This window comes from Macrotis lagotis, chromosome 3, assembly GCF_037893015.1.
Source record: "Macrotis lagotis isolate mMagLag1 chromosome 3, bilby.v1.9.chrom.fasta, whole genome shotgun sequence".
In the NCBI taxonomy this organism is placed as follows: domain Eukaryota; kingdom Metazoa; phylum Chordata; class Mammalia; order Peramelemorphia; family Peramelidae; genus Macrotis; species Macrotis lagotis.
Window position 1 is genome coordinate 167,118,970 of NC_133660.1, and position 17,981 is coordinate 167,136,950.

The 17,981-nt window shown below is 35.3% G+C and overlaps 1 protein-coding gene across 2 annotated transcripts in view; it reads left to right on the forward strand.

Moving 5' to 3' along the window:
* CORIN (corin, serine peptidase) overlaps positions 1-17,981 on the forward strand; it is a 211,302-nt gene that overhangs the window by 52,332 nt on the left and 140,989 nt on the right. For both annotated transcript variants that reach the window (XM_074229502.1, XM_074229503.1), the window contains exon 3: positions 3,609-4,037. In XM_074229502.1, the coding sequence (XP_074085603.1) occupies positions 3,609-4,037 (429 nt within the window). The remainder of the gene's footprint in view (positions 1-3,608; positions 4,038-17,981) is intronic.

Genomic DNA, 17,981 nt, shown 5'->3' on the forward strand with positions numbered 1-17,981 from the left:
CTCAAGATTCTATACTTCAGTTCCTTCAAAATTAAACCTCCAAAAGAGGCTTCCTAAGTATATACTAGTCTATCTGTATTTCCCACTTTTGCTTTCCTTAATGTCATTTCCATGTCTTCCTGAGAACAACTAAGATTGTTATGTTAGAATCTAAATATGGTTCCTGTATTCTATTTGATGCTGAAAATTATGTAATAAAAATCGTTGTAGATTCCCCCCCACCTTTTGTCTATTCATTGTGCTTCCAGTTTACTCTGTAAATGCTCTTGGCATAAGTTAGCTTAACCAAGTTTCTCCTCAAATTTTTTTTGAGCTTGTTTTTTCTTACACTGCTTCATGAAATATTATGAGCTGATCTTGCTCATAATATTTTTACCATCTGTCTCTTTAAGATTTTTAAAATGAATTTAGGTTCTATACTATTATTATCTTTCTGTTTGAAGAATCAATCAATCAAGTATTTGCTTATGCAGAGGTTTTTAGGACCTTTTTACAATGTGACATGATAATTGACTTACATTGGCCAAATTTATGTGTGAAATTATTAAGTCATCATCAATGCCTTTTCCTTGATTCATTTCTTTTTTTGAACTCAGGTCCTCCTGACTCCAGGACTGGTGCTCTATTCACTGCACCACCTAGCTGCCTCCAATTCATTTCCTTTCTTTAATCACCAATGATTTATTTAGTATAAAGTCATGCCACATATTCTTTTTTAAATTCTAGTTTTGTCTTAATTTTTCTTTCTTTCTCTTAAAGCAGGTGGTTGGGGAAAACATGGCATCTGGTCTCTATGACCCTATAGGAAATATGGTGGGTGGTTGGCCATCTGCCTAGCAGTAGAAGTCTGGGCTTTGTAGGCAGTGGTCAACCTTTCATGAGAGAGTGGAGGTGGGCTCGAGGCACAATAGTGGTATGGGGCCAGCACTAGTAACAATTGAGTCCCCTTCTCTTGAGTTTTTCTCCCTATTCTCCAAGTTTTTTTTGATACCACTACCCCTCCCAAGTTACTATTTAAGTTCCCTCTTGATGAAGTGTTTTTGACATATCACTAAAGATAACTAAGAATGTTCCTTTTGAAACAGCCAGTTCCTTGATTAAGCCTTGCTTGAGAGCTTAGACAAAGAATGACACTGGTCTTCCCACTTTACAAGGTCCCTGTGTTTTTCACTTGCCTTGCTATCAAGGTTAATGGGATTACAATTTTGGAATTAGAATCTTGAAGGGTGTTTGTTGCCTGTAGTGTCCTTATTGAAACAAATTTGTTAAGGCTTTTCCCTTCAAAGATTTGCTGGGATATTAGGACACAGAAGAGAAAGGGGAAAAAATAGTAGCTTAGGTATTCTGAAAGACAGAAAGTTAGAGAACATTAAACAAGTTATTTAGAGAAGAGAAAGTCAGTGTCTTAGGTACTCTGATTTTGTTTTTATGCCTGACAACAGTAGTTCAGTTATTTGTGACCTCTTTCAGGTCACAAATGGAAGACAGTAAGGGAGAAAATCATGTCTCTCTAAATTTGGTGCTAGGGCACCCCTCTGATCATCCTATCTGCTCACAGTGAAAATTTGAACAATTGGCTCCTTCCATCATGCTTGAACTGACTCCAGGACAGCCTTAATCTTTTTAGACAACTTCCCCCCAAGAATGCTTTTCTCTCTGTTCTTGGAATTTTGTTCTTGAGAGCATCCCATTTCTCCTACATTGTTTCCTCCTCTAAATCAGTTCAATTAACAATCATTTATTAGGCACCTATTATCATGGGCCAGACTTTGAATGAGATTCTAGGGTTTCAAAGACATAAATAATCATCAAAGACATAAGCAATCCTAAAGAAGGAGGTGGGGAAGAATAGAATTTAGGTCCATGAGATCCTATTTCTCCTCTCTGCACCTTTTGAAATTTGTTCTTCCAAGTTTTAGGTTGTATCTTAAACTATTGTTAGCCTTTCTTTCCTTTATCATGCCTTTAAGATGGAATGGTGCCTTTCCCTTCCTTTCCCCCTCAAATACTCCCCCTTCCACCAGTACAAAAGATCTCATCATTTCACCCTACTGAATGTTTACTCATTTCCAGAATGGAAGTCCCACTACTTTTTGAGGAATAATTTTATTTAAGGTAATTAACTACTCTAATTTTGGCAGAAAACCTTCCAACAGATCTTGGATAATTGAATTCTGCCTCCTCCCCATCTTTTCTCCCTCCCCATCACAATCAGAAAAAAAATCAAATTCAATAAAAAAATAATAGGAGAAATATGAAGGAAGAGTCAGGCTACCATTATGACTTACGATGGTGGCAGATAAATTGTTCGATATGAAGAATATACCCCTAGGTACCATAATGGAAGAAAAGCATGGAAGTATGATAGACCTGATTTTTGTGACTCCATTGTTTCATCAGTGTGATTGATCTTGACTCTCACATAGATCCTCCTAACCTTCTTACACCTTCTACTCTAATTTTATTCTTGTGCATACATTTCCAAAAATTCCTCAGAGAGAGACTATCCAACTCACTGGAGGCTTTTCTGCTCATTATTTTGATGTCCTGATGAGCTATGCATGCTATTTATCCATTGTCTGTTATTCTTACTACGTGCAAAGTTCACTTTCTTTTCTGGTCCTATATATCTTTGATAATGACTTATGAGGCATCTTGTATTAACTTTCACTTATAATTTATCTGCCTGCTTATAGACACCATGCACCTTTCTGTTGCTCTTCTAGCTATTTATGATTTTTATCCTTTAAAAAAAACCACAGTATTCCAATATTTGCAGCTATTTTTGTATAATCAGACTATCATTCACTCTTTCCTCCTCTTTTTAAAGTTTTATTTGAAATATTAGTATTTTCTCCTTTGCTTTATGTCAATCAACAACAAACTAAAATAAAACAAAGCAAGTGACTTACAGTGTTTCCCAATTTCAATGTGTAAAATGTTTATACTGAATTTTAGCAATTACCTGTCTCAAGTAGATGGAGATTGCCTCTCTAATGTAGATGGAGACTTTCTATCTTAAGGAAATGTGATCATGAAATCAGAGTAGCTTTTTGTTGTTGTTGCTTTTGTTTTTGTTTTAGTTTTTGCAAGGCAATGGGGTTAAGTGGCTTGTCCAAGGCCACACAGCTAGGTAATTATTAAGTGTCTGAGGCATTTGAACTCAGGTACTCCTGACTCCAGGGCCGGTGCTTTATCCACTGTGCCACCTAGCCGCCCTCATAATAATTTTTTGTATGTCTGTTTTTACTTAGATAGTGAAGCCCATGAAATTGACAAATCTGAAGTTACTGTTTTTTCAGGAGAAAAATAAATGGGGAATTCCAATTTTGAACTCTCCTCTGCCTTTTTCTGTGAGAGGAACTAGCAACTTATTTTTTTCTGGTCAAATTTAGCATTCATGGAGAGACTAGTATGTTTGCAAAATTTGAAGGCATAGGTAATCGTAATAGTAATCATAGTTTCAATTTTACTTTTGCTTGGGCAGAGTAAGTTTCTGGGAATAAGACTGTAGTGGTCATTGAGTGAAATGCTCTGTGATTTAACAAGGAAAATCATAATCCTCTTTTATGATTGTAACCATGGTTTTCTATGTCTTTATTTTTCAGGTTCAATAGGAAAAAACTATTTTAATGCAAATGAAAGTGACTTGCTTGTCACTGATGATGGCATCCAAATAGCAAATATTCTTCCTACTAATATGATTCACAATGGTTCCTCTGTGTTGTCTACAGTGGATCCTAGCCAGCAGACTATGTCTTCCTGGACCATATATCCTTCTTCCCGAGGAGACCAAATGAACAAAAACATAAGTAAGTCGGAAGATTTGTCATCAGATAAACCTTTTACGTCTGAAGTACCCATTGATGATATTTTAACTTCTATGCCGGATAGTGATAAATCACAGTCATTTACAAGTACAACAGAAGGAAGTAGTTGGTCTATTCAGTCACCCAGTGAATTACCAGACTGGATTCCCTCTTCAACAATAAGTCCCCCTGGGTCAACTGTTGTATCAGAAATGGATATGAAAAAAGGTAAGCTAAATTTAATTCAGTGATTAATCTTTCATTTTCATGGTGACATTGTACCTATATAATTTATATGTTATATATGTAATATATATGTTCAGGTATCAAGTTCACATATGTGAACTTGATATCTGAACATTTATAACAACTCTACTCTCAAAAATATGAATAATGGTTTATGGGGGACTTTATTCACAATAACTCTGTTGACTAAGTAGTCCAAACATCACTGTCTCCAATTTATAGATTTTGGAAAATTATGAATAGCGTTTATGGTATGTGCTCAAGATTGGAGCAATATGAATTTTTTTGAATAAATAGGAACTTTTGAAATAATATTTTGTAAATGACTGTAAAGGACTGAGATGGTTTATTTGGTTAGAAGAATATTATGTTTATAAGAGACCAAAATGATTAGAGATCCTAAAATGATGAGTCATGAAGGTAAAGATCAAGTCTGACCTCTTATCCTGTTGGCTCAGTGATCCTGAATGGATATTTAACCTCTCAGTTTCTCAGGGAATTCTCTAATATCATAAATAGTAGAGCAGGTGCCAATTTGCATTAGCAGGGTGAATTTGTCCCTGAAAATTCTCTGTATTAGTAATAGTACGTTGGCCCAGTCTCCCTTTTTCCTCCCAAATTATAATGCAAAGTTTTATAAGATGGAGGGTGAGATCTAATAGTGTATTGTTTGTGCTTCTTTGTTCTCCTCACATATTTTCTACTGCAGCTTACCTTATAATTGAAAGCAGAAAGTTAATATTTTTCTAAATAAAATTTACTTTTATCCTCATTTCTTAGGACTAATATACTGAAAACCTGATTGTTTTTGATTGGTATTATTGATATACAACAGTCCAGAAAACTTTTAAAAGTACAGATGACTCTGGCAATGTGGTTATGATTTAAACAAGCTATCTTTTTGAAAAATTATCTTTTCAGTTCAATTTACATGGTTAATTGTCTAACCCTAGGATATATTCATATGCTATATTGCTTAATTCAGTAACTGAGTTTGTTTGAATTCATTTACAGAACTGTTTTTACCATACCACTTAAAAGTCTTAAGCTTAATTTTAAGGATTAAATAGAATTAGAATAACATATTAAATTGAGATGGGGGAAAATCTGATCCATAAGCTTCTTTGTTCACTGCATTTATTTTATAATATTAAATTCCTTAAATATATAGAGAGAAATTTCAATTTTAGGGCAAAGGAATAAAAGGGATATCTGGCTTTTTTTTAGGTGAGTGAAAATCCAATGAATCACCAATATAACATGAGAAACCAAAATAACCAATTACATTGGGAAGAAAAGTATTCCTAGAACTGTAGGCCTATGTATCCCTGGTTTAACTAGCCCTGCAAACACTCCTCTTGAAGAATATATTATATAACTTTACTTGAGAGAGTATGAGTGGCTCAGTGAAGTTGGATGACCAGTCCTCAACCTTGACCAGGTTCATCCTTTACAGGCTGTGAGTTTAAGACTAGAGAGGGAAGTGCTATATGAACTTTGTTCAGGTCAATCTGCACAGTGATTTGAAATGAGAGTTGGGGTCTTCCTTGAGTGGATTTGCTCTCTTCCCCATCTCATCTCTTCCATATCTATTTCATCTCTCCTCATATGCTCTGGAGAGGGAAACCACTGATACTATTTATCATCCAAATTTGTATTTCCTTAGAAGTAAACAAATATTCAATAGAATACCACATCCAAGATATTGCCAAAGATTTTGAGAGCATTTCATACTTTTTAAAAATACCTTATTGAATTTAATTATTCATTTTAAAACATCAAGATAAATGGAAGAGAGGTGTACTACATTAATTCCAAAAGTTTGTCACTTTGGGCAAGTAATTTGCTATTTACTATTTGTAAACACACATCTTCCCCTTCCCAGAGACAAAGAGTTTAGAACTAAAATGAATTTTAAGGATTATTTAGTCCAATTTCTTATTTCACAGATGGGGAAACTGAGACCCAGAGGGGTGTTTACTTGCTCCTGGTCACTCAACCATCAGAAATATAAGCTGAACCCAGACTTCTGACTCAAATTCTGAGATTTCTCCCACTATATTACCCTCTGATTCCATAATTTTCATTTTGTGGCTTGTACTTTAGGTCATATTCTATAATACCTACACATAATGGGTGCTAAATATTTAATTTGTTCATTTTATAGTGTTTGTTAATTGAAATATGCTGTCTTTAATCCCAAATCATGTAAGCAAATTTTTTTTTGCAAGGCAGTGGGCTTAAGTGGCTTGCCCAAGGCCACACAGCTAGGTAATTGTTAAGTGTCTGAGACTGGATTTGAACTCAGGAACTCCTGACTCCAGGGCTGGTGCTCTATCTACTGCACCACCTAGCTGCCCCGATGTAATAAGCATTGAAGATGATTTCACTATTCAAATACAGTCCCCAGTGGTTCAGTGTGGCAAACACCAGAGGCTAGAAAGGAAAAACCTCAGCCAGAAGCACTAGGAAACCTCTCTCTGTTGTGAAGTATGTTCTTAGGGATCCTTAACATCTTAAAGCAGACAGTAATATAATTTTAAAGGTTTTATCCAAACACCCCCACAGATCACATTGCATAGTAGTTAATATATCTCCCTTGGAAGGATGAAGGATGGGTTGTGTCCTTGGGGAGTCCAAACCAGCCTTTAAATGACATCTGTTGTGCTTCTGGATTTTTATCCACTTCCATCTTTAAAACTACTTGCAATGTGTAAGTGGGACAAACATCTCTGTTTAACCTTGAATCCCTCTGTAGACTTATTATGCTACTTCCTGTATCTGGTTTTTTTATTTGTGTATTTATTTTTTTATAGGTTTTTATAGATATTTAAACATGTTTCATTTCTGGAAAAGAGAGATATTTCAACTAGGAGATGAAGTGGGGCTGGAAAAGGAGTAGATTTCTACATTTAGTAATACGACATAGACAATAAAACACTTTATACATTTTCATCAGCAGTTAAAGAGGAAGTAAATTAAAGTACTGCAAATTTAAACCCTATTATTTTCTCAGCACATTCTTAGACAGTTTTAAATTATCCAAAACCCTCTGACTCTCGTCCTTACTTCCTCCTTCACAACATTGTTTCTGTTTCTTTTTCTTTTTCTCAAATTTTTGTGTATAAATATTAGCACATGTAATTTTGTGCCTCATCATTAGAGGTACTATGAAAGATACTAAGCATGTAACATATATAGCATTATTTTTTTAAAGTGGAAGAGTTACTACAACTTTTATGCCTCAGTATTTTTTTTTGTACCTAGTTGTATATATTGAATATGTGTCATTTCTAGTGGATTTAAAGAATATACAGATATGAAAGAAAATATAAATATGAAGGAGTAATAGTACCTTTAAAGTTTTATCAAGGTGACCCCTTGCCAGTCAATTCCCCTCTCCTTTTCTCTCTTCCTCCATCCCTTTCCTTCTGCCTTCCTTTCTCTCCTCTTCCTCTGTCCTTTCTCCTCCCTCCCTTCTCTCCTCTCTCCCTCTTTTTCACTGTCTTTTTCCATTCCCACTGTTTTTCTGTCTCTCTGTCTCTCAGCCATACGCAATGGGCTTGATGACATTTGAAGCCAGGCATGATACTTTTTTTTTTTCAATAGCCCATAGTTCATCCATGAAGCTCTGGGTTCCCATGGGCTGGGTTTAGTCTAGAAATTTTTTCACTAACACTCTTTAACTTGTGTCATCTGATTTCTTCAGTTCCCACAAACCAACATTGAATTTAATGTATTTCCAAGTTTCCCCTAGATAGTATGCAACTCTCCTGAAAGCATAAAGTTAAGAAGACATGAGATATAGAAAAATTATATTACATTGCATATGAAGAGTAGAGAAGGGACTAATATCCTACCCTCTTTAGAAAGCAATAGTTAATGGACCACCTTCAGGTGAGTACCATTTCCTTTCTCCTTCCCTTCAGAAGATAATTCACAGTTCCTTCAAAAATGTTCACCACACCAATATTTGAAGTCTCAGTTTCATGCTTTGGAGTTGAGGATATCAGTAAGGGTTTTTCTTCTCTTGTTTCATGGTTTCAGCTAGTGCCTTTTCCACAGCCTCCACATGTCTCCTCTGCATTGTATCTCTGAATAGCATGCCATTTTGCATGGTCTTACTACATTGTCATAAATCTCACAGTTTCTGATTTAATATAAGATCTGTGGCAGTTACTGTGAGACTCTGTAGTTGGATCATTTTTCTCAGCCCCGCCATTGACCAGAAGTGGGATTTTTTTTCATGTCTATTTGGCCCTGGAGCCTTAACTCACCAAAGGGCTGTGTGGCTCCTTTTGTAACAATTTCTGTCCTCTTCTAGCCAGTCTGGATAGATTTTTTTCAGTGTTAGGAGAGCCCCCCCACTCCAAATTTTAAGTCACACTTTACCCTTCAAAAGTGGGAGATCCATGTGTCTGGAGCATGATGGGCAGAAATTGCATCTTCTCCAAAACATGATACTATCCATTTTTGCAATTAAGAAGCATATTGAAGATGCCTTAGCTTAGCATGTGGGAGTTTCTTCTCTATTTTAGAATATCTTACTGGTTCTCTTAATTGTCCATCATAAAGGTTCCCTGCAGTGCCAGTCTGGTAAAATGAGTCATTCAGGATAATATCATTATTATTAATAGAGTCAACAAAAATTAGTGATTATAATGACATCTAAAAGACAAGATCTATTTTTTCTGTAGTAAGTTTATTGTCTCTGTTTGAGCTGTAAGAAGAATGGAAAACTGACTGACCTTATTAGAGCAGCAGTTCAAAGAGAGGAAACCATGTAGCATTAGTTCCTTACCTGCATACTGATAATAGTTCTTGATAAAATAGTCTTGATAAATCTTGACAGTCAAGAAATATCAGATACAAGTGAAAAAGGTCAGTGGTTTTGACTTTGCATAAGTTTGGTTTTTTTCCTTGCTTGAATCACTTAATTTACTTCAAAGCCTTATTCCTTTCAGTTTTGTTAAAATTAAAAGTCATTAGGAATCTGTTAATGTAATGTGTTTTCAGGGGATTAATGTCTGAAATGAAGCTAGTCTTAAGTTTTCCAAACCTTGAAAGTATGTTTCAATTCACATTTGAATGCAAGCCTTAATTTTTGGGGGGGGGGGGCAATGCAATTGGTATTAAGTGACTTTCTCAGGGTTATACAGCTGATGATGTCAAATGCTAGAGGCTGGATTTGAACTCAGGTCATCCTGACTCCAGGGTTGATGCTCTATCCACTGTGCCACCTAGATGCCTCCACCTTGCCTTAATTTTAAAATACTTTTCTCTTTTACCAAGAAACTTGGTATCATTAGTTCAAAATTGGTATTATTTGTTTAAAGTGTGAAGATGTTAAAACATGTGTTTGTAATTAAACTGTATAAAAGCAGGCTGTATAATCCCATTTATTTCTTGATTGATACTCCTGAGATTCTGGGAGTACATGACAATATCTTATGAATATTTTCCATTTTTCCCCTTTACTTTTCTTGATGGAATCAGTTAATCCAAACTAGTGTTTTCTCCTCAGTACCTTCTGCTTCTGAGGCCTCTATGATTGAAGGGTAGAGCAGAGGGCTTCTCTCAGCACCTCCATTTAAGGAGGTTGCCTGGATCAACTATCTCTTCATTTCACACACCACTATTTTGGGTTTCTCTTTCCTGTCCCTTCCACCATATCTCTTCCCCTTACACCTTTAAGCTTCATTTTGCATGTTATCTCCTCCTGTTATATTGTAAGCCATTTGAGATTATGGACTGTCTTTCTTGTAAGTATTTGTATAGTGAACTTGGCTCAGTGACTGGTCCCCATAGGCACTTGATGAATGTTTATTGTCTGACTGACTACATACCATTCCTGCTGTCCTTAGCAGTTGCATTGTACACATCTTTAATATGTTCTTGTTTAATGTTTCTTTTACTCTGTCAGTCATTAAATATTTATTAAATGCCTGTTCTAAGCCCTGAGAAAACAAAGGCAAAAGACAGACATTGCCCTTAAGGAGTTCCTAGTCTAATGGGAAGACAACATGAAATCTATATACAAACAATAATATACAGGACAAAATGGAAATAATAAATGGAGGAAAGGAAGGCACTAGTAGGCACTTAAAGGCTTATTGGTTAATTGATTGTGTGTCTCAGGTGACCTTTGAGGTGATGGGGAGATTTAGACAGTGTGCACAAATTCAAGATCTACTTTCTGCTCATTTACAGAAAAGCAGGTGGCCAATAAACAAATAAATAAGCAAACCAGAAAGGGAGTGCAACTTCTAGTGTGTCCACCAGGTGACACTACACTCAAATCACTAAGTCAAGTGTCTTCAACAGCATGCCCAGATGGATGGACTTTCCCAATTGTTGGACCTTCTCCATTATTACCAGAGGATGATTGTGTACAACCTTCAGGTTCCACTGCCCTGACCTCCCAGGTCGAATGGTATCTGTCATAGGTGTAGTGTTATTAATTCAAGGGTAAGAAAAGAAAATGGAATATCAAATATTCATATTCCAGAAATCTCCATCCTACATCTGGGTCATTTCCTTCAATCTGGAGTACCCTTTATATTTATATTACAGAGCGAATCTACACTGTGACTATATTTTTTTAGGTTTTTGCAAGGCAAATGGGGTTAAGTGGCTTGCCCAAGGCCACACAGCTAGGTAATTATTAAGTATCTGAGACCAGATTTGAACCCAGGTACTCCTGACTCCAAGGCTGGTGCTTTATCGACTATGCCACCTAGCCGCCCTACACTGTGACTATTTACATTTTATGGTATAAAGAAATGAAGAAGCTAATTCTTAAGAGCAATCTCTTCCTGCCAATCCTTCTAACTCACCTTAGCCCCCTCCCCGGAGGATATTGGGAGAAGTCCCCCAAATTCCCCATAATGTGAAGTCATGAAAAAAAAAATTTAAGACAAAAGTTGTGATATGAGGTTGATCCAGTGAGGAAATTCCTTCTATTAAGATAGATCAATATCTGCTCTTCAATTTATGGTTTTACAGAGTTGCCTGGCACAGTGAAAGTTAAAACATTTTTTAATTTAAATTTTTAATGTTTAAATTTAAGTTTTTAATATTAATTTTAATTTAGGGCAAGTTAAGTGACTTGCCCAAGGTCACATAGCCAGCCAATTATTAAATGTCTGAGGCTGGATTTGAACTCAGGTCCTCCTGACTCCAGGGCTGGTGCTCTATCCACTGTATCACCTAGCTACCCATCACATTCAGAGGTTAAGGGACTTTTCCAGGGTCACATATGTATCAGGCGTTCAAGTCTCCAAATTTTCCTGTCCCTATGTTATTCTCTCTTTCATTTTATTCTTATGGCCATACATTTAACCCATAGTTTCTTATAGTAATCAGTAGTAGTAATAATTCAAAAATACTTATCCAAATTATGTTGAGATTTGAAACATATGATTTTTTCCTCAGTATGTTTTTCCTTCATGATTTTGTTTTGCTTATACTATTAAAATTATTTCTCAGTTTTTGAGCATAATTCATGTACTTAATGTTCAAATATTTCTTAACAACTGTCTGATTTTTAGTTTTTTTTCTCCATAGCCCAGAATATTTGGATCAATTGAATCTATTCAAACTTATCTCAAAACGTATAGCCTCTATCACTATCCCATTTGAGAAAAACAAAGAAGGAGACCCCATTCTTGGTGGCTAACATGGTCATGAGGGTTTTGGCTTAAAATGTCTCCTTTTCTGATGATCAAATCAAAGGATGGGTCAGGTAGCAGTGACCCCAAAGGCAAAGAAGGAGAAACTCAGGAATTTGGCATTTTCCTATTTTCCTTGATGCCTTTCTGATCTATCCCCACTTATGGTTTATGAGGAGTAAGGAAGGCAAGCAACCATGTATGTACTTACCATGTATTCAACATCGTAAATCAAAATAAAAGCAAAAAAAAAGATAGATGATCTCCAAATTTAAAGAGCTTACTATCACTGGGGTAAGAAAACACAAAAGGGAATTCAAAGGTGGAGACAGACAAGAGAATGAGGCAGAAAGTAGTCTGGAGAGTTAGCAATAGGGTGAAAAGGGAACATGGTTGACCTGGGGAACTTATCTTGAAATGGAGCTTCAAGAAGAAAATGACCAAACTTAAGAATCTGAGGAGGGTGTCAAAGGGGCAGAGAGATCTTTCAGTTTGAGAAGCCTCATGGGCACTGAGGGAAATTCCAGACTGAGAGGGTAGATAAGTCATCAGAAGCGCAGAATATTCTTCATTACCATATAATTGCATTATAAGAAATTTCTCATGTTTTGTTTTTTTATTTGCACATATTTTGTAAAATAGATTTTTTTATCAGTGTCTTTTGTCTTTGGGTTGCTTAAATTTCTCTTTCTGTATTTGCTTATCTTTAAAAAATCTAGGTTGATTGGGTTTTCTATGCAACTATATTTGATGTTTCTTTAGAAAATTTATGTTTTTCCTATTAATTGGAATTATATAGTTTGATATTTTTACAAAAATCATGTTTGATGCTTTAAATTTCAATTAATAGATTATTAGATATTTTAAAGAAAATGTAATCTGTAAATATTTTGGATTTTGTTAAGTTAAACTATGTGACTTTTTGAACTTTAAGGAATCTTTTTATGAAATCTAGGTCAAACCATGAAAACCAAGGCAAGCATGTTGCCATACAGGCCTATCTGACATCAGATCCTTGCTCTTTTTTTCTACTTACAAACCCCTCTACTTTCTAGAAGTCACAACCACTACTTTCTAGAGTTTGAGAGTATTCTCAAAATATAAATTGGTCTAGAGTAAAAAAAAAAAAAGACATTTCTCTCCTTCCTTGCCTTGTTCTTTGAAATAACATTCACATCTTTTCTTTTGGTTTAGGTAATTTTTTGTTATGTTTTGTTCAGGTATTTTTAAGATTAGAACAACTAAATTTGAAAGAGTAATAATGGATCTTAAAAAAACAACAGTAAAACATGGGAAGAAGTTTGAATGATTAAGAAAATTCCTACCTGGTCATATCCTTTCCATTCCATTTATTTTTGAAGCCTAGCATTCACTATTCAGAACATTCTGTCTTCTGCTCTCTTATTCCCATCCTCTAAAATCTACTCAGCTCTTCTGTGATCTGTGCAATTCTAGCTTTATAGGTAATAAATTTGCTTTCATTTTGAATCTTTCCCTTTCTTACTCCTATTTTCTGGCTCTCACTGAAACCTGTCTCCTTTCTGATATAATGCTATATCCCTGTTTTGAGCACTACTTGAGCTTTCTCTCATTACCCTCCAACTCACTTAGGTTTAGATGAGGTTGCTGGAAGACTTCTTGCTCCCCATTATCAATTGTAGACTCTCCCTCTTCCACAACTGTCATTATCACTCAGTTATTACTCCATCTTTGGGGTTCCTTAAATCTATATCTAGTACCCAATCAAAATTCTGGTAGTTGTTGTCTACTAACTTCCAAGACGTTTCCATTCTTTCCTCAGTAAATACAGTGTTTTTCAATCTTTCCTATACATGTCACTCTCTATTGCTTTTGTACTAGGGTACTTTGACAAGCATACTTAGGTTCCCTTAAAAAATCCTAAACTCCAAATTCAGCTTATTCCTTTCCATGACATGAATTTTTCCATTCCACCATAGCTACACACAGAGATGGTCATACCCTTCATTTTACTGTCACCCACAAATATATCGTTCCACATTTATAAACTATGAAATTCCCTTATCTGATCACAAATGATCATCATTTTACCTCTCCCTTGAAACTTCAAACCTTGTTCTTTATCCTCACCATGATTTTCCCAAATCCATCCATACATCAATTCTTTCCTATTCCATCACTCCTGTGTTGGCTACACTCCTGCCTTCTCTGTTTGATGCCCTTGCAACTAACTCTCATTGTGACATGTATTTTTGTTGAAGATCCTTAGGACAGAGGATGAGAACTACCATTGCCTAGTGTCTCATGGCTATGGTCAAGGGATGACTTCAACTGTAATAGGAAGGCACTATTGTGGCTCCTCTACCCTGCTGGGTCATCTAGCCTGCAGTGGTAGATCTAGTGAGACCAGATTAAGGGGAGGGTGTGGCAAGCCACAAAAAAACTTGGAATAATTGCTCTTTGGCAATTGTGGGCACTTAATAAATAGAAAATGATGATGAAAATGAAAATACAAGAACAATAAAGAGTGAATGGGACATGCAATGCACTTGGGACTAAACATAAAATGTTTGGGGAAAAGTCAATGGGAGCATTTCTGTTTCTTGGAAATAGGGCTCTCTTAGGGGCACATTTCTTGGGTCTTTATTTGAACCTAGATGGACTCCTTACATGTGGAGTTCTGTTTTAAGACTAATCTGCTATTTAGTCATATTTCAAGGTAATTATATCAAATTATATATATATATATATATATATATCAGATAACTGGAGGTCTTAGCTTTGGGAAAGTATGAAGAAAAAAACAGGATATATGGGAAAGGAGAGAAAAACAATAAGTATTGTTCTTCATCCTTACCATGATTATTTATCCCCAAAAGAATCACTAGGCTCAACTTTAATAGATCTGGAGATCTTATTCTATATTGTCTTTCCTTTGTCTTCCTTTTCTCATCATTTCTACAAGACCAAGTCCTGACTTGTTTCACTTGTCTACCACTAGCTCCTAGCAACATCTGTAAATTCAAATTTAGCCAGTCAGATCTTAAGGTCACCTTAATCATAAGAGATTTCATAGGATAAAATATTATCTAGGAAAATTATTCTTTTTACCTTAAATTCAGCTCCAAATTTTAGCAACATTCTACAAAGCATTTGTTATATGTTAATGTGGACCTGAAATCCACAAGCAAATTAAAAAATACATTAAGTGATTTAGTGAAACTTTATACTTGCCCTATAACATAAGACATTTGTGAAAGGGAAATGTAAATTAGGAAATGCAGGTGAGTGAACAAGTATTAAGTAACGGCATTAAACATTTATTTTCAACATGTAAAGGAAGCGATTAATGAGGAAGAAGTTATTCCTGTTAAGAATTACTATAATTCTTTTAGTTATTTAGGAAATATACTCATGCAACATGTAGAATTTCAGGGGCTGATTGATGGGAGAGAGATTTACAGTTTGATATAGGAAGATGTTGCAGTCAGCATGATTCAGAAAGAGAATAATTTAGATGAGAAGATCATTAAGTTAATATATCTGCATGCAAGATATGGAAATAATTGGAAGGGTGGTAAGATGGAAGATGAAGTGTTTTGCAAATAAATTCTTATGAAGGACTGAAGCAGAAAGTTGAATTAGGTTCTTGTTACTGATTGTTGGCCAAAATTGAAACAACAATTATGGCTACATGAAAAGAGGTCTTTTATGTTTGAAATTAAAGGATAGAAAAAAACAAAAATTGTGCCATGACTGAAAATTTCTTCAAATTTACAGAGCAACAGAAGCTGGCTATCTTGATAATATTGAATAAATTCAATGATAATTGATCAGAACAATTTGCAATAAGAAGAGGGGCTGAAAAGCTAAAATAAATTGTTAAGAAAGCAGTTTGAAAGGCTTAATGGTTCTCTCAAAGACTCTTTAAAAGTGAATCTCATCCTTTCAGTTATGAGACTTGAAAAGTATTATTTTGCCTCTGATCAAAATTTATTCCTTTTAAATGCACTTTTAATTTCATATGCCATCTTCATGTTTCACATGTGCAAGTCATATGCATTTCAGTTTTTTGTTTATAAGATAGTTCTAATGTCTAATGGTTTGAACTCCTTCTGAAAGAAAAAAATGGATGAAACAATGGATTAACTATCATAAGCTCAAGAATAATACAGTTTAACACTTTGGTATCTACATTAGTCAGGGGATTTGAGGTGACACCAAGTAACTTTAAGTTGTTTGGGTTATTTTTTCCCCCCTAAAAAACTTCCTAGGAGAAAGGACAAAAAGGAATTTAATTTTTTATTATTATGAAATTGATGGTGAGAGTGTGTGTGTGTGTGTGTGTGTGTGTGATAAGAAGTAGTGTGGTGAACTTCTTAACAAAAGGCATTTTTCCAAACATCTTGAAAATGTCCTATATTGAATCCTGATGAAGAAATCCAGATAAAGTCATAGTGGATCATTTGTCGATCCCAGTATGCTATATGGAGACAGACCTCCACCAGTCTTGGAAACTGGGAAGAGCCAGGCCAAAAGAATGCTACACCAAGCAATGTAGTGCATTAGGAAAGACTGTGCACCCTTGTAAGAAGTGGTCTCAGACCAGGGTTCCACAAGACCTTTTCTTGGACACCATGCTGGGTGTCAACTGGCAGCTTTTTCATCCACTATCTGCTTTTGGGTCACATCCCAGAACCCCAGAAATCCAGGATAGAGTGAGAAGGGAACTTGCTCAGGGGAGTGGTAACCCTTGGGTAGGGAAGCTTTGGGCTGTGTATTAGCAAAAGAAATAAGCTCTGATGCAAACAGTTCTGGTATGACCTTAAGTTCAGAGTGGGTTTCAGTTCTAGCATCTAGCTCAGGCTACAGAGGAAGAGCCAGAGCAAGGAATCCCAAAGCAAATGGTGTTTTTCCAATGGCTTATAGGTGCTGAGTTTGACCGCTGGCTCCTCTTACTCAAACCCAAACTCCAAGAACTTGCAGAGCTTGAACTGGGGACTACAGTGCTTGGCTTTTGCTCTGAATCGAAATACTTTAGGAATACTGAGAGTTTGCAGGTCCAAGGCTATTCCAAAGATCCTGGAATGATACAATACTCAATACTACAAGAAAGAAGTAAACACTGACCTTCCACTCAAGAAATGCAGCAAAGCCCAGCCCTCCTTCATATCAAGTCCAACATCAGGAAGTATCTGGAAAAATGGACAAACTTAAAAAGAACCTCACCATAATGAACTATTATGGTAGCAGGGTGCAAATATAGCAAGATGCAAATATAGAAAAGGAGAATAACTCTAAAACATCCTAAGCATTGCCTTAGAGCCATGGAAGAAAGAATTGGAAATGAAATTAACAATTTGATAGAAGGAGTATAAAACATTATCCAGCTAACAAATTCCTTGAAAATTAGGATGGATCCAATAAAAGCCAATGACTTCTATGGAGTAGTAAGAAATATTAAAACAAAATTAAAAGACTAAAGAAAAGAATTAAAAGTTAGGTATCTCATAGCAAAAACAATTAATTTAGAAGACAGATCATGAAGAAAACTATTAAGAATAATTGAATTATATTCATGTTATGACCAAATAAAAATACCTAGACATCATAATTCGAGAAATTTTAAAACACCTCAGAATGGTTTCAGAAAAATCTGAGAGGACTTTTATGAACTCACACAAAGTAAAGTGAGCAGAACTAGAAGAACATTATACACTGTGAGAACAATATTGTAAGGATGATCAACTGTGAAAAACGGGTACTGTGATCAAGACAAGAATCCAAAATAATTTCTTGATGAAAAATCATTTCTACTTCCAGAGAACTGATGAACTATGAATGCAAATTGAAACATATTTTTAAAACTTTTTTGATCTGTATTTTCTTTTGAAATATAACCAATATAGAAATATGTTCTGTATAACATCTAAGTTATAATCAATGTTAAATTGCTTGCCTTCTCAAGGGTAGGAGTTGTGAAGGAGGAAGAGTAATCTAAGGAAGAGTAATAATTTAAGTACTAAGGAACTTTCATCTGCAACTCAAAAAAAATGAATTAATAATTTTAACATAAATTGGTAGATATTTAATGAAATAAATACATATTTAACAAAAACTAATTTTCTCAGATTGCTTAGAACCAGAGAGAAAAGTGGAACTTAAAAGAATCTACTCCCAACTCTTGAAGGAAACCCCAAAATGAAAAGTTCCAAGAACATTATAGTCAAAATACAGAGCTAATGCTAGGAGGGTCCGGATCACACAGAATTTAGCA